At 40.4% G+C, this 24,401-nt stretch overlaps 1 protein-coding gene across 1 annotated transcript in view; it reads left to right on the top strand.

Annotated features, from left to right (window-relative positions):
- Positions 1-23,893, top strand: part of LOC309342771 (uncharacterized protein) — a gene marked incomplete at its 3' end in the record, with an annotated part of 56,466 nt that extends 32,573 nt beyond the window's left edge. The window contains exons 4-6 of the mRNA XM_081863597.1: positions 20,599-20,766; positions 22,504-22,608; positions 23,794-23,893. Coding sequence (XP_081719723.1) covers positions 20,599-20,766; positions 22,504-22,608; positions 23,794-23,893 — 373 coding nt within the window. The remainder of the gene's footprint in view (positions 1-20,598; positions 20,767-22,503; positions 22,609-23,793) is intronic.
- Positions 23,894-24,401: the final 508 nt, after the last annotated feature.

The raw sequence follows: 24,401 nt of genomic DNA, 5'->3' as shown, positions 1-24,401 counted from the left end.
TCCCATTCAGTTCTGCTGAAATACTTCCAAGTAAAGAAGAGTCTTCTGCATCCCAAGGTGATCTGTTCCACTGTCAAACACCTCTTACCATTAGGATATTTCTCCAAAAACTTATCCCTTGAATTTCCCACTGTGAGTTCTAGGCATGTCTGCCCTCTGGAGCAGCAGGGATCAAATATATTGCATTGTGTTGGCAGCATTCTCTAGGATAAATAGACTAAGAATAATCTTTACTCGGATCAGTTGTTTACAGCAGTAGTTTCCAATTAGCTAATTACTGAGGATCCCCTATTTTTCAATAGCCAAGCCATGGAGCCCCTACTTTTGTCAATTTTTATAACTGTGGTAGTTACCTCTGCAAAACAGTTTTTTGAACAAAATGTGGGGTAGCGCCTAATAAGCAAAGGATTTTAGGAATACTGGAAATCAGACCATAAAATTTGGGTACATTCCACGGACTCCCAGGGGTCCCCGGACCCCTAATTGGGAACCACTGGTTTATAGCCTTCATGATAAAGGTTCATTTGAAAAATGGTATACTAAAAAGGGTGCTACTGTCCATAATTACTTAACCCATGTATAACACATGAGTTATAGTCTAGGTTCAGAAACGAGACCACCTTTCACTATTCTGCTTAAAAAAGCTGTTTTGTTTCAACAGGAAAATGCAATTTGCCGAAAATGTAAATGTGAGTATACAAGTAAAATGTTCAAAGTTTAATTTTTTTCTTCTGACCCCCTTGAGAGGACAGGGCAGGTTAAACAAGAAACAAATAAATTTGAAGAATCCTATTTGCGTCCACTTTAAAATGACAGCTGTAATCATGTTTGTTTTATTCTGAATTCTTGTTTACAGACAAGGAATGTTTGGGTTTCGTTTTGGAACTTGGACAGCAAGCACGCAAACGTACTGTCTGTACAAAGAATTATGATCCTTTCCATGATATTTTTTTAACAGTACATGGTTTATTTTTAAATAAAAGAGAGGCTCAGTAACTGCCCAGGACAAGCCCCTGTTTGTGGAATGGTTTGATGGACTCTTTTTCTAATAAAAGAATAAGAACAAGAATAAGACTATCCCTGACTGCAGTCACACTACACAAAATGTGTCTAATGGGGGAAAAATATAGTTCCTGCTTGATCATCAGAATTCTTGATCATCAGTGTGGGTGTGAGTGCACGCACAAAACAGCAAGTTATTTATTCCCATGGGTAGGGTAGTGGGGGAAAGGTGTGAGACAAACATATGTTTTTTTAAGGAAATCTCTTTCCTGTCCCTAAATCTGGCCCTCAGTTCACCTCTTCGCAGACCAGAGCTACGTGGGGCTTTCCAGTGTCCAGGGCAAATGTTTTCCCGACTCTCACTATACACATATTGCTGCCTACTGTATATTCATCCCAGTGTCCCACCTGCTCAGATTCTGGAGTTTGTTTTCATGATTTTCAGAGGTTTACTAAAAGTTAAACTACCTGAGAATTTAAATGAGCCAAATGTGCATGTGAGTAGAAGTGTCACCCCTGGGATCTCCAACATAAAGTCCTGAAATGAAGCATTCCATGGGCAGGTAGGAGATAAGCTGGCCTGGAATCTACTGGATCCTGAGCCAACCCCACTGCCTCCAGGTGATGCCGTTGGGCCTGATCCAACCTGCCCACTCATCCCGCATTTCGCCTGGGCGCTCACGTGTGGCAGGGCTGCAGCCAGTTTTTGATTTCTGAGCCACATCTGTTCCTCCAAAACATTGCTTCCAATGCCAAACCCTTCAGAGGAGGGATTTTATTCAGAACTGCAGCAGGGGAGGGAGCAGTTCAGATAGCCCCCATCTCTACTGAAGTCCTGTTAATGACTAGCCCCCACTCTAGCTGATGCTCTTTACATTTAAAAAAAACTGCATTTCAATATGTCAATATGCATTTCACAACACATTGATTTTGACTCTCTAAGGCTGAGAAACTTTTGCCTATGCTTCTTGTTCCTTCCCCTTCCTTCAGGCTTTATTTGGTCAAAAAACCACAGACCTAGGTTGGTCAACTCCATCTAGGCTTCTAAATACATCTTGGCTATGTCTCACGGTATGATACAGTGGGCTATTACTGCAGCTGGAAGCAAGCCCAGTAGTCCAAGTACGAGCGTCACTGTTGAGAGAAGCGAATCATTTCCTCCTCGGGTGCCATATTTTGTATTTGCTGTATTTGCAAGAGCACTCAATATTATTATTTTTCCTTGTGCACTAAACCTCAACATTTTGTGCGAATGCTTTTTTGTTTATTTTTTTGGCAGACATTCTTTCTGTTGCTTCACGTTTGCTATCATCTGCAAGTGATTTGTTTTTAAAAAGTAAGTTTAAAGTTCACATACTTTCTCTTGGGTCCTGTATTATCTCTCTAACCCCCCCACCCCCGACGCCCCCTCAACAGTTCCTTTATTAATTTGGGGGAGGAAAACACTGTCTCCTTGCCTCTAGCTAATGCTTCAGTATCTGTTGAGCCAACTCTTCTCCCGTGTCCAATACAAGTGACCTTGGACTATGGTACTAGCCTCTGATAGGAAGTCGCATTTGTGGAAAGAATGTTTCGAAAACAGCATGTGGAAAGAAACAGAGCCTGATATGCACCATTGAGGGTGGCTGCGTGCGTTAAGAAAATGCATACGTGTGTGAGATGGGAACTAAAGATGGGAACTTCCAGTCCTCAGCACATCAAGTCTGCACTGAATCTTCACCAATTAAAATAGCTCCTGAAGCTTTCCCATCACCAAAAATTCACATCCATATTACGTGCTACCACTGTGCTGTGATCTCATCAGCTCTTTCAAAACAGAACAAATTCTGATTTCCCTATCATGGGAATGGAGTGTTTCCCAAGGAAACCTGCATGTTGCAAGGTAAGAAAGATGATGATGTGGAGGAGAACTTTCAGTTGCGCATTTGAACTTGAGGACAGAGAATCAGTGGCTGCTCTTGCATCGTGCCATGTGAAATGCTAAAACTGTGACTACTAGCCTTTGTCTCTGTGGTCAGAGGCACTATCCTTCTGACTACCGGTTGCTGGAAACCACAAATGAGGAGAGTGCTCCTGTGCTCAAGTCCTGCTTGCAGGCTTCCTACAGGCATCTTGTTGGCCACTGCGAGAACAGGATGTGCCATTGGCCTGATCCAGCAGGCTCTTCTTAAAACTGCCTATTCAAATGGCACGTGGTGTGTGTGCATGCACACACATACATACATGTGGGATGGAGGTTGTGTAATAACAGTGCTGTTTTATTTATTTATAAGCCTACAAAGACCATGTCAGCAATAACATTCATAGAGCACTAACTTACAAAATCCTAAAACAACAAAATGAAGAGCGCAGCAATATAAGAAAACAACAACCAGCCAATATGCTTAAATTGTCACAGCAGCTCATAATAAACCATTAGAAGCATTAAAAGCTTTGATGAAAAGAGTATTTGTAGCCTGGAGACTAAATAGCGCTAATGTAGCTGTCTCCTTCTTGCTATTTGGGTAGGGAACACTGCTGGGTTGTTATGTGGGATCCAGAAATCTTTCTTCCCTTTAGGGCTTCAGCTTCAAAAATTGTATTTTCCCAGCACTCAGAATGCAAAATTCTATTGCTCGACCAACATGATTCTTTTTTCATGTCTGGTTCATCAGATTTGGTAATTGCTGTAGTGCTGATTCCGTATTATCATTTATTTAAAGTTTAAACAGTACCATCAAGAATGCACAGTGCTTTGCAGGGATTCAGTAAAAAGAAGAAGACAACAAGTCCTTGCAGCCAAGGAATTTTTACACTAAATGAAACAGGAGAAGATAACAGAAGAAGCCCAGAGCCTAGCAGCAATGGGGATATTGAGTCAGAGGCTACAGTGCTGTACCTAAGGAGCTAGACCGGGTTCCTGACTTAGTACCTGAACCTGGGGCTGACAAGTAGGAGTCCCCTTAACCAGATGCCATACATCAGGGCCTATAGAAATAGCACCAGGATCCTTATGGGTAGCTTATCCTGATGAACAATATGCCTACTGTACCTTGGTGGAAAGAGTGTATCAGGCAGGAGGCCATGGGGCACAGGAGGAGGGCCTGCCTTCAGATTGGTAGGTTGGGCATTCTTTAAGAGACTCTTAGTTTGCCATAAGGAGCACAGCCTAGGAAAGAGGGACTGGAGGTTGAGGCTCAAAAGGCCTCTGCTCACTTTCAGTGGGGCTTGTAGCATGTTGTTCAGTAGGAGCTCTCCATGGTGCTGCAACTACTGATATGCCTTCAAGGCCAGACTCCTGCAGGACCACCAGCACCAGCCCAGAGCTCCCTCATCCTGGCAGCCACCTCATCAATCCTATACTGCAAACAGCAGTACTGCTACCATGAGGAATCCACTACCACCCTAACCCAGTCACATGGCGCTGCTGGTTATTTCATTAATTTGTAAAATCCCATCTAAACATGTCTATCTTTATATATCCAACAACCATGTTTAAAATCTCCCCCATCTTCCTAGAGCACACCTCCAGTAGACCTCCATTCATTTTCTGATCAATTTTGTAGCACCCTCTTGTATGTATTTAGATTCTTCGGCACTTATAAGATTCCACTGGTTTACTTTGGTTACAATTTGAAACACTTCCTGCCTGCCCCACCCAGCTTCAGATTTTATCATTATACTGCTGGATTTTATCAAGTATTTTATACAGTTCAGAAAGAAGTTCTATCTGTTAAAAATAAAGAAATAAAATTAAAAAAATTGTCCAGTAGCACCTTAGAGACCTACTAAGGTGCTACTGGACAATTTTTAAATTTTTATTTATTTATTTTGACTGCGTCAGACCAACATGGCTACCTACCTAAGTTCTATCTGTGTTTGTTTAAGAGAAGTAATTCTTCCAATTTAGAAGAAGCTCAAAACTTGAACATTTCTGCATTTTATACAAATATCTCTTTTTTTGGGGGGGGGGATTAAATCCTCTTTGCAGCAGTTCTGTAATTTACAATATTTATTTCCATTCTTGAAAAAACATTAGACACATGGCCCAGTGAAATCTCAAAATCGCCTAATCTACCTCCCACCTAAATTGTTACAATTAATATAAGATGTTAAAGGAGAAATAGGTGGTGCTAACATCCCTTTAAGCCTATCTCATACAGAAATAATGGCAGATCATGTCTCACTTTCTTGAATGGTCCTCCAATTTACTTTTGAGAGCCACATCCATTTAGTTAATAGAAGCTCTGCTCGGTGCTTGGTATTTTTTAAAAAAGGTAATGTCAACTAGATTTTTATATTCATTGCTTCAAAGAATTCAGAAGTGCCACTAGATGATATCTTATAATGTTGGGTGAAGATAATCACCCACTTTTAACATGCCTCTGAATATGAGTAACTCCAGCTTTCTTAAAGTTTAGTTAAAACCTATCCATACTAGCTTGCATTGTGCTTAACTTAAGTGTAGGAGTTTTCAATAGACTGGCCGAGAAAAGAAAGAAGATAACTGACCCAAACCCTACAATAATCATCTGAGGCCCTCTTCCACAAGAGGTCTAGAGGGCAGCAAAGTGAGAATAGGCCTTTTCTGCAGTGGCTCCCCATTTGTGAAACACTTTCCTCAGGAAGGCTCACCTGGTGCCTTCATTACATATCTTTAAGCACCAAATGAAAACATTTCTCTTTAACCCGGCCTTTGCCTGATTAACATGCAACATCCTTTTAAATGTGTTTGTGGGAGGGGGTTATTGGTTTGTTCTTGTTTTTATTATGTATTTTGTGTTTTCATTTTGTATTTTTATGTTGTGAACTACCTTGTGATCTTCAGATGAAGGACAATATACAAATTTATTAATGAATAAACAAACACACAATATGAAGCATCCATCCCTAACCATGACTGAAAGCTTTGAGCCCATATTCTCACTAAAACCTGATGCATGCTAACAACCAGAGCGTTAAAAGAGTTCATTAACTAGGCCATATTCTTCATTGCAATCTTAACCATGTATACTCAGAAATAAATCCAACTGAATTCAGTGCAGTTTATTCTCAGGTAAGGGCGGCCAAGATTGCAGCCTAACCAATGCTGTTCCAGTCTTCTAGACCTCTTCTTCCATTTTCTGTGTGTTCGACAACTTTTAGTTCTATACTTGCTGCCAACGATTTACTTTGTTGCCAGAAATCTTACTAAACATCTGCAAAACCACCATAGTTTTTTTATAATGAAAGCTAAAGATCATCCGAACCATGTCACCCACATACAAACAGAACGTTTTGTCTCATTCCAGTTTGAACACCCTGAATATATTTTTAGCCATGTACAATGAAGTGTGAGGCTACAACTCTCATCCCTCTTTGAATCATTGCTCCTAACAAAGCTCTTTTCTGTTAACCTTTTTGCTTTGAAACCTGCATACTCCTCTTCATGAGAATTAAAATGTAAATCTCCTTTATTTTTAAGTAAAAGGATATGAGCAGGCTTATCCTCACACAATTTCCTCTATAATTTGTGTAATTATTATTTTCAGACTAGATCTTTTCAGAACTTTTATAGTAATTTTGCACTATAATTAAACACGTTCAGTTTGGTGATAGACTTATTTATATAGCCAGCTAAGGCTGTTTTGTTTCATATATATACATAAACAGGTATTTTTATGTTTGGTTCCCTTTCATAAGCACTCCACCACCCCCATTTTTCTATCCATACACACAGCCATGTCTACCTCTCACAGTCAATGTTCTTGTACTGGTGATAATTCAGGGGAACTATAGGAAAGAACAAACTGTTATTCAATGGGCACATTCTTATTTAGAGTTTTCTACTTCTTGCATATGATTTATCTTCTTCAAGATTCCCAGAATTGAGCCTTGAGCACTGGCAACTGTCCCTTTCTTCATACCAGGGACTCATTAGTCAACAAGCACCAATAGCGCAAGCAGGCTAATGAGTCACACTGTTGATCCCTAAACTTGCCGCAAATAGGAACCTCTTGATAACCTAGGTATAGTGTATTTGCTTGAGTCATAGTCCCTGGACACTACAGTTTGTGAAGACTTCCTTTCTCAACAATCCAATGTCTGCACTGGGTTCCTTTTGACTTCTGGGGTGAAGTCAAGGTCTAAGTAATGTCTAATAAAATCTTTAAAAGTTTAGGCCAACATAGCTGAAATAAGAGGTCATTTGCATATTCCTTTATGACTTCTCAGGTTGACCAGAAATGCTATCTTATCTATATGATCTTTAGCATATCATCTATGCACCGCATAGGACTGAACTAAACCATCAGTCCTGACTTCACACTAGAAAGGCCACCTCTAGCAATGGAGTAGGGCAGCAAAATTGAACTGACCTCTTCCTAACTGCTTTTCTGGTCCATTCTCCCTCTTTGTTCTACCGTGATCTAAATCCGCCACTAAAATGATTTTTTCTTTCTCCATTGGCAAAAACAGGAAAGTTCTTGTCTTAATGGGTCATATTACTGGACCCTCTTCAAGCAGGAAAATTCCATTCATGATTATTCAGAAGCCCATCTTAAATTGTGATTTTCTAGGAAGTGTGAGTGTGAGCACACGATTGCAGCCTATATTCTAGTACTTCTTGGTATTGTACTAAGATGGAATGCTTTGAGTATACTATAAATAGAGCTGTCAGAAAATTTCTAATGTTGACAGAGTTATTTTACTCCCTGCTCTTGCTGAAATTCAGCCTTCTTTCAAAGCATATAAGCATTCACTTAAGAATTCTGGAAAAAACTCGAGATCAGATGTAGCAGCAATGAATGAGTCCATGGTAAGATGTAGAGGGCTATTTCCCTTTTAGAGACCCAGGACACCCCTGCAGGGTGGGTGGGCCAAGCCTTAACCATTAGGCCCTGGGATCACACCAGGCTGTTTTGGCCAATTGGGGAGAGCGGCGTGATTCCCGGGGCCTATAAAAGTGGCAGCGCGACATGATTGGGGGCACTTGCTTTGTGCTGCAGAACACCCTCCCTCCCTAATTTTAGGTCATGCTGCTTTGGCCTTGCTTTGGATTGGTTCACCTGCTTTGGAGCAGGGGCTGGGTAGGAATTTTTCCATTTGGCAGATTGGCTGTAGGAACATGGTTTTTGCCTACCCCCTTAGCAATTGTCACTTTGTAAGGTTTGGCGGTTAGGCATTGGCCTATTGAAGTGTGTGGGAGGGGAGGTGCAGCCATCACCTGCACCTCCAGAAATAGGGTATTCTGGTAAAGGAATCTGGGAGTCCTGGATCTTGTCCGAAGTCTGCTTGAGGGGCTAGGGACATGCCAGGACCACAGGAACCCTGGGGTGACCTTCGGTTGATCTTCATCGATGTTGCTCCCTTGTTTGGTGTTGACCCTTTCAGACTGCCAGCCAGAGAGGCAGGAGTCAGTTATAGTCTCTGACCAATGCCTAGGCCAATACCACTCAATTTGTTTTGTAATCAATAAAGTTGTGGCCTAAATTTTGTCCAATAACTTAAACAAAAATTTATGTGTCAGTGTGAAGTTATTTACAGGGAAAGGGCTTGGGGGCCTCAAAGTGCAAATGTGGGTGCATGCAATAGGGTTATATTTTGATTGCTTCAGATGTGACATTGTGGGCAGGATGACTTTTTAGCTATTTCCTGATTTGTCTGCTCACTGAGAAACTTGCTATTATTTCAAACTGGAAACTGCTTGTTCCAAGTCAGGTCCATCTGCCCTCCATATTGTCCACACTGACTTATCAGGATTTCATCTCCATCTCCTGCTGTAGCTGTAGTCCTTCCCTAGAGTTTCTGTCTTGATTTCAGGTAGTGTTTGGCAGTGCATTTGAAATGGTAGAGAAGAATGAGACTCTCTCTCTCTCTCTCTCTCCCTCCCTCCCTCCCTCTCTCCCTTTCTCCCTCTCTTTCTCTCCATCCCCCCAACTTTCATCTTGAGTCTTTGCAATAATTATCTGTAAAAACAGTTACCTTGCATTGTTTCTAAGATGGCATTACCTATAGCATCAAGTACAAGTGAATGCCCCGTGGAGATCAGGGCTGATTTACTGAGTTGCATTTTATACACAATCAACTGGGAGTAAGTTCCACTGGACTCAGAAGTCCTTACTTATTTGATTGATTGATTGAATTTATATACCGCCCTATACTGTGTGTGTGTGTGTGTGTGTGTGTGTGTGTGTCTTAGGGCAGTTCACAGAATAAAATCAAGATATAAAGCCACAAAATACCTAATAAAAACAAAAACAACAACACAATAGACATGCATAGGATTGTGATGTTAGTAGTAGCCGACAAGTCCCTTGAACTAATTCATGACAATATGAGCAATTCAGAAAATTGCACTTCTGCGAAAGCTGATCATGAGGGGGGCCTGTGTAGGTGAGTGCACAAGATCTGCCCCCTGTCACTTTCACATCTCTTTCCTTGAGTTGGAGGGCAGCTGTCTAAAGTGGGGAACAATTTAGTACCCAGGGTACAAGAGGCTATATTATACTGCAACTCATAAAGAGTGTCAAGTATGAGGATGGAGCTAGCATACTCATCCAATAGCCCCTTAGCACACCATCAGAATGCCTGAAGAAGGTTTTCATTTTGGTGGATGTTAAATGCAGATGTAAGAATCGTGCTCAGTCAGGTCAAAGTCCCATCTAGTCCAGCATCCTAGCCAACCAGATACCTATTAGAAGTCCTGAGTGTAACAGCACTGTCCTCACTTGTGATACCCAGCAACTGATATTCAGAAATATACTGTGGAGATAGACCTGAGAACTCATATTTCCAAGTGGAGGCACATTTCTCAAAATATTGTCTGGAACTTTCATTGCTGGGAAGGTTTCTTTATAGTTGGGAACAGTAAATATAGCAGAAAACATTAAGTTCTCCTGCTGGTACAGTAATGGGAAGTTAGTCTAATAAAGTTTTGAAGAAAGAATGTCTAGCTTCTGGGATCCATTTTATTGGTAGTCGGGAATCAGTCATGTGGAAAACTTTTGGTAGATTGTTCCAGAAAGCTAGAAAATTCACAGAAAAAGGCATGCCTTCTGATAGCTAAAAAGAATGCAGTTAACATAAAAATAGATTTGGCAACTAAATACGAATATCAGGAATAGATATAAGAAAGACAGTAGGAAAACAAAGTTATAAAATCACCTGTAGAAAATAAATAGTTGGCATTTTTAAACTAATGATACCGATTATGTTTTCGGGGAAAAACCTATTTGTGAATACATCAGTACAGAATGAATGCAAAACTGAATTGAGGTTATGTGGCCGAGAAGGTTTTAATGACTCATGAAGGTAATGCTGCAACAACATATTGCAGACAATCTAAAGAAAACTGTGAGGTCCAGGAAGTAGCAGCACTAATTAAGCAACTGCTGGACTCACCATATGTTGTAGTACTCCACATTCAGATTGCCATGGTGACATAAACTATGGTCCTAACTCTACTTACCTGGGAATAAGCCCCATTGAATTCAATGGGATTGACTTCAGAGTAGACATGTTTAGGATTATTCAGTTATAATTACTGATTCCACACGCCAGAAAATTGGCCATTCCACATTGAATATGAATTTAATGATTGGAAGAAACTCTTGAAAATAATAAACTGGTAGTGTTTCAGGCGGTCTATAAAAGTATATAGATTTGAAAGTTTATCCTGAAAATTATGGCTGGATTTATTTATTTATTTATTTATTTATTTATTCATTTATTGAATTTATATCCGGCCCTATACCTGGAGGTCTCAGGGCGGTTCACAGAACAAGATCAACATCACGCATCAAAGATGCACATCAAAGAAGTGTTTCAGTTAAACACATTGCAAACTTTGTATGAGAAATTGTATTGGCAAAAATGGAACTCCACAGCACCGTCTGGTGTCACAATGTTATAATGGATATAAACAAACCCTCATAAATCACTGTCCCCTTCCACTGAATCAGCTTATGGCCCCACTACCTCTTTCTCCCATTCCTCTGAGCCCTGCAAGTCTCTGACATCAGTTCTCTTCAGGTCTTAAAGAAATGGGGCGGGGGCATAAATTGTGAAGATGGCATAGAGGCTCATGTAGCAGCCAACATCCTTTCTGGCTCCTGCATTCTGCGAGGAGGTTGATCTGGGGTGGGGGGGGGGGAGAGGGGATGTTCTTCATCCATTCTGCCAAACACACTAAGAAGCTACCTTGTGATCAGAAATGTAGTGTAATCAGGGGTCCCAATTATGGGGATGATTCTAAGTGCTTTCAGAGAAACACATGAAGAATCATCTTTCAGACTTCTCCCAATCAATATGTGAAGGTCAGGGTAGAACTGGGGTGGGGTAGGGATGTGTGAGGCAGTTGTGTACAGCCCCATTACCCTTAAATGGTTTACTCATGTTTGGGTAAATATAGAAACTAATTAGGACTGGAGTGAACATGATAATCTTTGAAAATATCTAGATCTGTCACAAAAAGATGGAGCACAGCAGATCTCTCAGTGTCACTGAAGGCAGTACAAGAGAAAATTCAGAACTGTACTTTCAATGTGGTGGTTAGTTATGCACTGCCAAAAGAAGAGGTTTTGCATCACCCCAAAAGAGGACAATGCCACCCCCTCTGGCTGCATTATGCTGTGGCCTGGGAGCACCATTTTTAGCTGGCCTGTTAGGGCTCCAAAGGGCCCCTCAGAGAATGGGTGAAAACTGGTCATCTGATGTCATTTTCCCACCTGCCAAACTAGACTGCAGGGCAAATATTCATCCAGCCCACAGCTGGATCCAATTCCCCACCCATGACTTAGATGAAGCATGGCATAGGCCCTCCGTCTGTAATGTCCTCATTATCCCTTGGAGGCAGTTTGGTAAAATCAGTTAAGGAATCATTATCAGAAAAGGACAAAAGGGCAATTAAAGGTCAGAGCACCATAGTGGTTGTAGCATTGGTTTCGCTCGCTGATTTGATGTTTAGAATTCTTGGGAACATTTTGTCAGTCAGCCTAATTTCTTTGCCGGGATACTGCATGGAAAAAAGAAGGCCAGAATATTCTAAATAGTAAAGGATTGCACAATTATCTATGGGGCTCATAGATGCTTCTTCCATAGAGATTTGCAACCAGGAAATGGACAAACATCTGTTAGGGAATATTTAGGTGTAATAAATCTTGCCTTTGGAGAAGGAATTAAATTAGACAATCCTTAGCATTCCTTCCAGCCCTATGATTCTATATGGCTCCATAATTTAATACTCACAAGACCCACATAATTTGGTTTGCAAGAACAGTCTCCGTTGAATTCAGTCAGAACTGACAGCAGCTTTAAATAATAGATCAGTGGGGTACTAATGCATACAAATGATCATCTGTATGCATTTTTTGCAGGTTTCTTCTGTCAAAAATCCCATTAATTTCAGTAGCTTTCCCCTTTGTCCCCTCAGTGGCACGATTTAACAAGGTTGATTTTGAGAACAAAATGCTCTCGACTGCACTTTATTAAATTATACATATGCAACCACTTAGATAAACTAACACACTGCCCTGTTTATGCTATGAGCTCCAAAAGCCACGAGTAACAAATAAGAATGCATATTTTAGCAGATAAATACATCTTGTACTTTTCATGTTCTACTGTGCCTGTGATGGTCATGGGAAATATGCCATGGTGCATGAGGTCTACTGAATTTGCAGATATATGTTATGTTTTGAGGACACTGGACTCAGATGGGATTTCTGGAATGTGATCTATCCAGTCACATACCTGGTCTGCATGGCTTCCTGAATGGAGACATGCAGGAAGGCATCTCTATTTTCTCAGCTGAATGTTTAGGATGTTCTTCTGCAATATGCAGTCATAAAGGAATGAGGATAGAGGCGGTTTTGCCCTGCCGGACTTAAGACTTTACTATGAAGCAGCAGCTTTTTGCTGGCTGAAACAATGGCTACTTCTTGAGAATACAGATATCTTGGATCTGGAAGGCTACGACAATAACTTTGGTTGGCATGCATACTTATGGTACGACAAGGTAAAGGTTTATAGAAACTTTAAAAACCATATTGTCAGGAAAGCACTGTATAATGTATGGAATCGATATAAAGATTTGTTGGAGAGTAAAACCCCCAGGTGGTTGTCACCAATGGAAGCTAAGGCGGTAAAAAGACTGAACATGGATTCAGACTGGCCAAAATATTGTGAAATTATAGAATATGATGGTGAAAAGTTGAAACTACAGAGTTTTGAGAAATTAAAACCTAAAGTCCGAGACTGGTTACATTATTACCAGATTAATGAGACCTTTAAGCAGGATAGGAAACTAGGATTCCAGAAGGAGAGGTCAAAGCTAGAAACAGAATTGTTAGAACCCAATACTAAGAATTTGTCTAGAATGTATAATCTGCTGCTAAAATGGAACACACAGGATGAAACGGTTAAATCAGCTATGATTAAGTGGGCACAAGACATTGGACATGATATTATGTTTGCTGACTGGGAGCAGTTATGGACCACAGGTATTAAATTCACGGCATGTAGTGCCTTAAAAGAGAATATAATGAAAATGATCTATAGGTGGTACATGACCCCAGTCAAGCTTGCAAAGATATATCATTTGCCCAATAACAACTGTTGGAAGTGTAATGAATGCGAAGGAACTTTTTATCATCTTTGGTGGACCTGCCCGAAGATTAAGGCCTACTGGGAAATGATCTATAATGAAATTAAGAAAATCCTTAAGTGGACATTTGCAAAGAAACCGGAGGCTTTGCTCTTGGACATGGTAGGCCAAATGATTCCAAAGAAAGATAGAACATTTTTTATGTACGCAACAACAGCAGCAAGAATTCTTTTGGCAAAGTATTGGAAGACTAAAGAACTACCCACTCTGGAAGAATGGCAGACCAAGGTGACTGAATTTATGGGACTGGCAGAGATGACCGGCAGAATTCGTGACCAGAGGAGAGAGACAGTGGAAGAGGACTGGAAAAAATTTAAAATTTATCTTAAAAATTGTTGTAAAATTTCGGAATGTTAAGATGTCAAGGGATGTGATATAAAGAATTACAGCTGTAAAAATTTAAGCTTAAGAAAATTTTAAAGAGAATTAAATATAAAAATGGATGAAGGATTGCTAAAAAATTTTAAAACAAGGATGCAGTGAAGGGGAGGTATGGGGAAGTCGTGTTATGTTTGTTTGTATTTTGTTTATGTTGTAAAATTAATAAAAATTATTTTTTTTAAAAAAAAGTCATAAAGGAATGAGTTCTAGGACACACTCAGTTTATAGTGGCTGAATGGATCAGTGAGGCTCAACATTGCCATATAATGTATTGAATGTGCATCTTAGAGCATGCCTTAGAATCCTTTATGCAGTGTGCAGGGATACTGTGGCAGACAGGTAGAATTCCCTTTGTTGTTTAGTCATGTCTGACTCTTCGTGACCCCATGGACCAGAGCACGCCCGGCACTCCTGTCTTCCACTGCCTCCCGCAGTTTGGTCAAACTCATGCTGGTAGCTTTGAGAACACTATCCAACCATCTCGTCCTCTGTCGTCCCCTTCTTCTTGTGCCCTCCATCTTTCCCAACATCAGGGTCTTTTCCAGGGAGTCTTCTCTTCTCATGAGGTGGCTAAAGTATTGGAGTCTCAGCTTCAGGATCTGTCCTTCCAGTGAGCACTCAGGGCTGATTTCCTTCAGAATGGATCGGTTTGATCTTCTTGCAGTTCATGGGACTCTCAAGTTTCCTCCAGCACCATAATTAAAAGCATCAATTCTTCGGCGATCAGCCTTCTTTATGGTCCAGCTCTCACTTCCATACATCACTACTGGGAAAACCATAGCTTTAACTATACGGACCTTTGCTGGCAAGGTGATGTCTCTGCTTTTTAAGATGCTATCTAGGTTTGTCATTGCAGAATTCCCTTAGCAAACATTAATATGGCCAAGGTTCTCTGAAGGAAATGGTTAGGCCAAGTGTACCACTCTGCTGTCAAATAATAAACTGTGTATCATTCCAACCATCTAATGCTGCTAAATGTCACCTGTCCAGATATCAGACACTGTTTCAGACTATTGGTCCATCTAGCCCAGAACTGTCTACTCTGACTGGCAGCAGATCATCAGGGTTTCAAGGAGGGCCTCTCTCTCCCAGTCCTGCCTGGAGAAGCTGGAAGATGAACTTGGGATTGTCTTTATGCAAAGCTAGTTATCTAGCACTGATGTATGAGCCTTCCTCTTTTAATCATTTAATAATGTACAGAGTATTTATTATCGCCTTTTGATCCGAGTCTTATTTGGTGTTATGGACAGGAAGGAAGCAGAACTTTTTAAAACTGTGGTACAGTTTTGAATTGCAGCAAAATGCAGGGGCAGGACAGAGCAGTGGCAAGGATGGAGGAGAACTAGGATGGAGGTGGCAAGTGAAGATGGCCTCACACCTGTGCTCCTCCCCCCCCCCCACCAACCTAGTGCTTCCCTTTACACTGCTTCACCCCTTCCTATTCCTATTCCAGGAGAATGGCAGTGCGGCAGAATCCCATAGGAGAAAATGCAGAATGCTCCCACTCTCCACTTTAAGGGAGTGTAGGTGTGCTTCAGTTTTTGACTGAGAAAAAGGAGGAAACTTAGGGGAAAGTGCAGTAGATCACGGGAGGTGAGCAGGTTTGTGAATGGGTGGATTTCACGGTCATAGCAAGGGCAAAAGCTGTTTGTTCTTTTGTAAGTCCCAGCTGGGAAACCATCCTTCTGCCTCCTCTGCCAGCAACCAGTTAGTTCTTCCATCTTAATTAAACTTAAGTGGCACCCTATTTAACGCATTTCCTGGTAACATCTGCAAATTACTCTTTAAAGGTACAGAACAGCAGGAACACTTAAGTGCAAGCACATCCCACAGAGGTAAACACCTGATGGTTGGTTTACAGTCGGAAGCTTGGTTGTTTGGGATATCTGCTTTTTTGCTACACAAAACTGATTCGTTATATATTTTTGTTCTGCAGACATTCCTGTTTTAACTATGGACCTATAAATTCAGTACTCCAGTTCTTAAAATGCATGCAAAAGCTTATTTGCTCCTCCAGTACCCTGCTGGCTGCAGTGTAAATCAGAAGCAGTGGCTTTGAAATACAAAACTGATTACAGGAGTAGGGATGCCAAGTATAATTAACTTTCTCTTGTACTTAAATGATGAATCACTTTGTTCAAAGCTGTCAATAGATGTAAGCACTGTTTTTTCTTTCAAGTCCTTTTAAATACCGATGAATAAAATAATATTATTTGCTCTCAAGTTGTAAAAATTAAAAGTGTCGGATTTGGAATGTAGTCAGTGCTGCCAGTTAAGAAGGCAGGGCATTGTAGAACACTGCAAAGTGTACACCGTGAAATGTTACTTTCTGTATTCCAAGAGGAAGTAGCTTGTACTGACAAAAAGTGATTCTTCGGTAATTTTTCTCATGTTTTTATCTTCTGAATCGCCCTGAGATCTTCTGATGAAGGGTGGAATATAAACCCAATACAGTGGCACCTCAGGTTAAATACTTAATTTGTTCCGGAGGTCCGTACTTAACCTGAAACTGTTCTTAACCTGAAGCACCACTTTAGCTAATGGGGCCTCCCACTGCCGCCGCGCCACCGGAACACAATTTCTGTTCTCATCCTGAAGCAAAGTTCTTAACCTGAAGCACTATTTCTGGGTTACTGGAGTCTGTAACCTGAAGCATATGTAACCTGAAGCGTATGTAATCCGAGGTACCACTGTATTTAAAAAATGAGAGGTTGCGTATCTGAACATTCAACTCTGTACTCTAGCAGAGGACTATTTGTATATCTATTTTTTATGCAGGAGGGCCAGAAACAATCATCACCATGGGCTAGAATGTGAAGGCACCAATGCAAAGATCCTTGTAGTAAGCATGTCTACACATGCTTAATTCAAAAGTCAGCTTTCAATGTGCCACAAAATTAATGGTATCCGAGTGTCTCCAAGGATGTGCTGTCATGGTTGCCAATAAACTTGGTTATGATTTCAGGATTTTGAACCTCCTGTTCTCATCACACTTCATACCTACCACTGATTTGGGCTGGTGGGATACTGCAGTGGCCCTTCCAAGAGTGAGTAGGTGTGAATATTTCGCTGCTTTTGCTGGACAGCTCCTTGTGAGAGAAGGTTTTGAGATGCACAGTTGTGGTGGAATGGGGACAGGCAAAAATTCAAAGATCAGGACTTCCCTCATAATCCGGTTAGGATGTCATGATAAATAGGGCAGCTGGCCTAAGGACATTAGAGTCATGTGGAAAGCCTATTTCTCACATCCTTCAGAATCTAACATGACTCTGACTTGATGTGTATGGACTAGGAATCAGGAAGGTGGTTTGTGCTGTTTTTACAATAACTTTGTTGGAGAGGAACAAGACTTGCATATCATTTGTGTTCCTTTTACATATTTGCTTTATATTATTGCAATTTATTTATTGGCTGGTTTATATATTAATAGTTGATAACTTCAGTGATTCTGTTTAATAACATGTTTCTGAATTGTTTAATTGCTGATATGTCTATTCATCCAATCATTACTTTAATTGAATTATTGATATATATGTTTAGAAAATATTTTTAAATATATCTATTATATCTACAGTTGCTAGAGAAGCAGAACACCGGAGCCATAACCATACCAGCTCATAACAGGGACATTTTCTTTTGTTTTAGTCTCTCCCTAGGATTGTAGTTTTCAGCTAACTTGAAAGAACATTTTCAATGAAAACTCTAACAGCTAGAGTGATTACTCTCTCCCCCCCTCCCCAAAGCTATTGGGTGAGCAGCTGTTGACAGAACACTGAATTCTGAAATTTAGGATAAACCCCCATTAATATATTACAGGCAGAAAAAAAAGAGATGAGACTAATTGCAGGAGTTTCAGCCAATTATCTATTCCAAATTCTTCATTGGAGCTACCCCTGAGGTTGGTCCAGAGGCTGCAGCTGGAGGAAAACAGGGAAGCTAAGTTGCTTGCAGAGGCAAACTGCTACCTGCATATCACACCTAGCTTATGAGATTTGCACTGGCTGCCAATCTGCTACAGAGCCAAGTTCAAGATGCTGGTATTAACATATAGCATCTTATGAAGCTCTGGACCAGATTACTTGAGAGATGGCCTTATCTCTTATATACCTGGTAGTTTGCTGCAATCTGTGGGAAAGTTTCTCCTTCAGTTTCCAAAGATCACAGAAGCCCTCTCCACAGTGATTGAGAGCAGGGTTTTCAGTGTGGTTGCCCATGGTCTGTGGAATAGTATTCCTGTCAAAATACAACAGGCACTCATTATCTGCACTTCCTGAAAACAAGGACTGCATTTTAGTTTTGACAGATTTTCCTACTTGGATAAATGCGGCTTTGCCATGAGAGTCTATTTTGTATTTGTTTGTTTGTTTTGCTTTGTTTTAAATTCACCTGCTGTTTTAGTGTTTATATTGTACATTGACTTGAGATCATTTTATAGCAGGTGAATAAAAAATGAAAAATAAATAAAAAGTAATATAAGGAAACCAGTAAAAATACAAGTCTATGGATGCTGTGAAGGCAAATGCAGTCTAAAAAAGGTGGGTGAAATCCTTATAATATTGCTAATGAGATTTAAGGAGGGAATGGGAGGAAAAAAATAGGAGAAATGTGGTAAACCTACCAAGAAAAGCTGGATTCTTAAGGTTTTATTCTTTACTGGCATGGAATCACATTGCCATTTACCACCTGGTGTATTTCCTCCACTGCTTCAAGTAGATTTTCTCAATCATTTTGCGTTATCTAGACACAGGTTCTGCCCCCAAGGCAACCTACGATCTGAAGTCATTCTCTTCTTACCATGACTTGGAGACGGCTCGGACCAATCCTCATTTGATTTACCTTGAACTCAAATTTGAACAATTGTATGAATTGTACATAAATAGTTAACTGCAATGTAATCAGCCAGCCGATAAGCATCCAGTGAAATCTGAAAAATAAGAGCAGGGAATAGTGTGATGCACTTGTAGTGTTTAGTACGACTAATTGCATGCATTTTTTGGAACTTCCTAGGGAGTTCGTGGGATGTATTATTGTGTTTTGTGTTAGCAGTATTGGATGAATCATCCCTGGAATAATTTATTTTGCACAGCACTAACACAAATAGCATTGGAGGGACTGAGAACAGTTGGGCCGCATTATTTTTCTGTATGATCTTTTCCTCCTCTCTCTCTCTCTTTCTTTTTTGGTGTGTTTGTAATACATCAATAAGTGGCTACATGTAGCTTCCTGTTGAGATATAAACAAAAGCCACAACAAAATTAAGGCAGCTCAGGGAGTCTTTCTTGTATGTTTCTGAGAAGCAGAGTGTTTATCAAACTTTTGCTTCCTCAAAACATAAAACCTTTATTTACTGATAAAATTAAATTCTGTGGGTTGTTTTTTAAAAATTCATTTTAAAGCAGGGCTGACTGTAGTGCAGTAAGCAGTGAGGGATATTTCCTGGGTACTCTTAATGTAATAAATGTTGGGAATGCTTTCTTGGGATTGTAACTCCAGCAACCCTTGGGAGAACCATATATCCTGTGGTTCCCCCAGGCATTTGTTCACATTGCAAGCAAGCATGTTAGGATGAGACAGGATGGAGGAAAGGGAGAAAGGCTTGCTCTTCTGCTCTCCCCTCCCAGCACATCGCAGCTGTTGATGTTTCAGCTGCCATTGCTAGAAAGAAATGTTTGTATTGCAGTATCGGTGGTGGGATGGCTTTTGGGGGTGATTGTGGAAATGGATGGGTTCAGAGCCCTTGAATTTGTTTAGAAATCTGATCCAAAGTTTAACGGATTTTTCTTTGTAAGGACTCAGAATCTGAGTTAGATGAAAGTGAGCTCCAGAAAGCTTGCCCTCTCTGGTAGATGAAGCTCTCCTGCAGACAGCAATGGCCTACTAGGTATATAAGGGATAAGGCGGTCTCTCAAGCCACCTCAATGGGGTCATAGACCACACCTACCTACCCCCTCACCTCCCCCCAAAATAATATTGTAGTAGAAATGCATACCTACTTTAAATAAGTCATAAAATTGTAGAAGGAGAGCGGCAATGGGGAAGGATAGGAAATATGTTTTCAGTTCACAAGAATCATTGCCTAGAACTTCTCCAGTTTGGTTTCTAAGCATTAACAAGATGTTGATTGCACATTTTAAAGCTTCCCCCTAAACCCATAAAAGCAACAACTTTTATACAAATGAAAGTGGAGATTTTCTGTATTCAGCACTTATGCTCCAACCATTAAACTAGATTCAGCATGGCAAAGTATCATATAAGCCTTCCTATTTGCAGACTGCTCAACCAAATCATTTTCACACGTCATTTTCTATCTATTATGTACATATTTTTCTAAATCACTTTATTGCATTTTTTTGGTGCAGCAAAAATTGCACATTATTACTGTAAGCAAATTCTAGCAAAATACAATAGGGTTATAGAGTATAAGAATTTCACAGCAACAAAGGAGATAGATTGCCTTAAAAGGAGCAGCATTATTGTGGTGAGGCTTTCATCTCATTACAACACATTAGTCCAGATTGAATTATGGAAATGTGAATATGGCTGGGGTAAAAAAGTCTTTCTCAAAATGCCCTCCCTTCTCCTTCTCCTTACAGGCCACAAGAAGTCTATTGTACCAACTTTTACAGGGAAATGTTATTTGGAAGAGCAAAGGAATCTAGCAATCTTGTGCTTTCTTTGATCTTATTAATTTCACTTCCAACACCATTAAACAAAAGTGTAATGACTTTTCCATCTGCAAGGCCATTATTATTTCATGCATGGTGGGGGAGACACACAGATACACAATGTGCTGTAATGATGTATAATTGCCCAATGCTGTGGGTGGGTCTGGTTCAGCGCTTGCTGTCATGGGGAGTTTTTGCAGCTGCAACTATATTCTCGAGGAAAACAATATGAAAAAAAGATGAGGTGCTTGAAAATCTAGAGAGATAACACACATTTTGAATCGCAACCACACAGCAATAGGGGAAAACTTACACGTTATGTCCCTCTTTTTCTTTATGTCTTTTTTAAAAAATTACTTTTTTTATTCAAAATTAAAACAAAACATATTATCCAGAAACATATCATCCTTATTTCCCCCCTTTTTTCCTCCCTTCCCCCACAGAACTGACCCCCTCACCCCCCAACTCCCCTCAGTTCCAGTCTTCGATTTCTCTAAAAATGCTGTTTTCTGCATGTTACACAGTTTTATAGATCCTCAACCTATTTAAGTAATAATTATCAATAAAAAGTTTGTGAATGTTTATTCAACTCTTTATGTCTTGATGTACTATGAACCCCCCACACAAGGAGTGTGTGGTTGCTGCAGATATGGGATAAAACTATTGCATTATTAGCTGACATGATCTAACTCTATTGCAGAAGTTCTGGTTTAACCTTCTCATCAGAGATCTGTAGTGATATATATTTTTGTCAGAACCCCAATAATGGAGAACATCCCCTACTATGTTTGTAGGAGCATAGGAAGCTGATTTATTCCAGGTTAGTCAGTTTGTCCATCTAACCACCTATTGTCTACTCTAGCAGCAGCACTCCAGAGTCTCAGGCAGATGGTCTTTGACATGACCGGCTACCAGATTCTTTTTAAATAGAGAGAGCAGGCATTGAACTCAGAACCTTCTGCTTGCTAAACGAATGCTCCCCCACTAGTCTATGACCCCTCTTCTCGTGTACAGTTTGTTTTTTTCCTAAAGGCTATCTGATTCAGACGTTCTCTTTCTTTAAAGTTTTGGGATAAAATGATTTTTACTTTATCTTCAAAAGAGATTAGTATTTTCATTTGAGTTGGATCAAGGGGGGGGGGACTCATTCCCTGCAACTCATCATACTAAGCTTCTATAACAGCTGGATGATAACTGCTTTTGAAAATAAGACCTGCAGTTACTTGTCAAAATGGGAGTTGTGAAATATATATATATATATATATATATTCATCAAAGAATGTACAATGCACAAAGATGACAGCTCTACCAACCAGTGACAGGAAGGTCTGAAGGATCTGTTTCAGAGTTTCAAATCAATGTGGGAAGGCAGGCCTGTAGAACAAGATCACTAAAGGGGTTAGGCTAAGGCAAATTCCATTAGATGTCAATCATCTTTTGTGTTTATTTGCATTTTGCTCTGGCTGCAACCATTCTTCCAGAATTGTAAAGCTTTGCCATGGTTGTGAACCTCTGACAATAGTAAAATATCTACTATGTCAGGAGTAAAATGCCTACCATGTTAGGAACTATAATTCATATTTATTATTATGTATTACTTATTGATATTTGAATAACAATAAATAAATAGATAGATGGATTAATTAATTAATGGCTTGGTAGTCCTAAGCCTCAGCCTGGGAGTAGTGGGGTAGCCTTTTCATTTGCCCCAGCCAGGGCAAAAGGCAAAGGTGGTGGTTCTTTTCCATTTTACTGTGCCAAGTTCAGACTGGTGTAGCTGGGAGATCACTCAGATCCAAAGCCCAAGCAAACTCCCCCCAATCCCCATTTCAGGGCTTTTCTGCAAGCCACCAAGTGTGGGAGAACCCAGCAACAGCAACTTCTCAGCCTCCCAGTTGCCGCGGCAGAGCTCTTCACACCAGCAGAATCCAGTAGAAGGTTAGCCCCACCTTATCCTAACCTTCAGTGGCATGGCTCAAAAGTTAGGTTTGCAGCTTCAGTGCTCTACAGATTTTTAATGCTTTCTCACATACTCCACAGCATTTACGATTTCAAATAAAAGTGTTCCACACATTTCAAACAGGTTCAGCTTAGGTTGTGGAAAATAATATCACTCAAACGTCCACCCCACCCCACTCGCTACTCCCACTCCACCCCAGTCCAGATGATCATGTTTCTGTATATTTATTCTTAACTTTTTAAAGAAAGTCAGAGGTCAGGGATAAGTCACCATGCAGTTTTTGATATCTCAGACTTCAACCAGATGTGCTTCCGAATTGCATGAAGAGGCCTTAATCTCTGCAATAGGGTTTAAATAAAATTTAACCTGCCTCTTTGAAATATTGCCTCCATTCAGAACAGGGACTATTTTGATATATATTTTTCTTTGAGTAAATGCTACATTGGATGGGGCAAAGAGCCCCCCTGCCCCCCCAAAAAAACCCACAGAAGAAAGGAACAACTTTTTATCAACAATAACACAGTGATTGGCTGTTTCAGGCTGCAATGCTCTACAGACCCAATATGCTCTCATAGTACATAGGTAGCTCTTGAGATATTTCTGGACTCCAGCTCCCATCAACCCCAGTCAGTATGGCCAATGGTCAGAGATGGTGGGAGTTATGTCCAATAACATCTGCAGAGCTAAATGTTTCTCACCATTGCCTTAGAGTTTTGTCCACAAATGCAAGATGCAGGGGACATTAGGTAGCACACGTTAGTGCTTTTCAATTTATTAGAACTAAGTTTTAATTATATAATTTTGCACACCGTAGAAACTTTTTGAGGGACAAGGTGTGATGGATGGTGATTTGTCAAATCTCTAATTAAGATTAAGTCTTGAGGCTTCTGGGCCCAAGTGTGTGCTAATATCACCAAGTACCAAGTAGGTGTTTTGGAACACATATCTGTTCCAAGGTTGAAACTTTATTCTATCAGCAGGAAATTCCAGGAATTGCTTGGAGTGTGTAGCCATGCAGCAGGGAATAGAAAGTCAAATATTAACTGGAATAGTCAGTTCTTGAAAGAGAGCTCTTGAGTGCCTGTGTTTTCTTTGGGGATTTACGCTATGTGCTAGTATCTAATTTGGTATTTAGTGTTCTGTTCTTTTGCCTATTCTTTTAGAATAAATCTGAGTCATTTGCATATCATGATCCTGATAAGTAACATAAGGACACCACACAAGTCTGCATCACTGAACCTTCATCAGAAGAAGGTCGTTTAGACAAGCACGTCCCATGAGAACAAACACTTATGTGCCGTGATTTTGCACATCAAGATATCCCAACAGGGAACAATCACAGAACTTCTTAGAAAAAACAATACATACTTTTTACATACTATAGAATTGGTTTGACTAAACTGCTATATTTTATGGCTTCTGATAGTATATGTTTCTTGATGGAGCTCAGAGCAGCTACAGGAAAGTGTGGAGATCTACTGTATTTAGATTAGTATTAAGTGACTGTGAAAAGTCAGTACATATGAACTATGTGTCCAGAAATGGGATCCTCCTAAATTGAGGGTCCTGGTTGCGCTCGGGCCCCTTAAGCCACCCACACGGGGTGAGTTGTTACTAGGTGTGGCCCAAGCCTTGTCAGTTGGGCCCTGGGATCGTGCCTGGCTGTTTGGGCCTATTGGGGCAAGTGGCGTGATCCCAGAATCCTATAAATGCAGCAGCATGACGTCGGTGGGGCACTTGCTTCGTGCTGCCGAACTGAGCTGAGACGGTT

Source organism: Podarcis erhardii (assembly GCF_964252035.2).
Source record: "Podarcis erhardii genome assembly, chromosome: 5".
Classification (NCBI taxonomy): domain Eukaryota; kingdom Metazoa; phylum Chordata; class Lepidosauria; order Squamata; family Lacertidae; genus Podarcis; species Podarcis erhardii.
The sequence above is the reverse complement of the archived record's forward strand: the minus strand, read 5'-3'. Positions and strand labels throughout refer to the sequence as shown.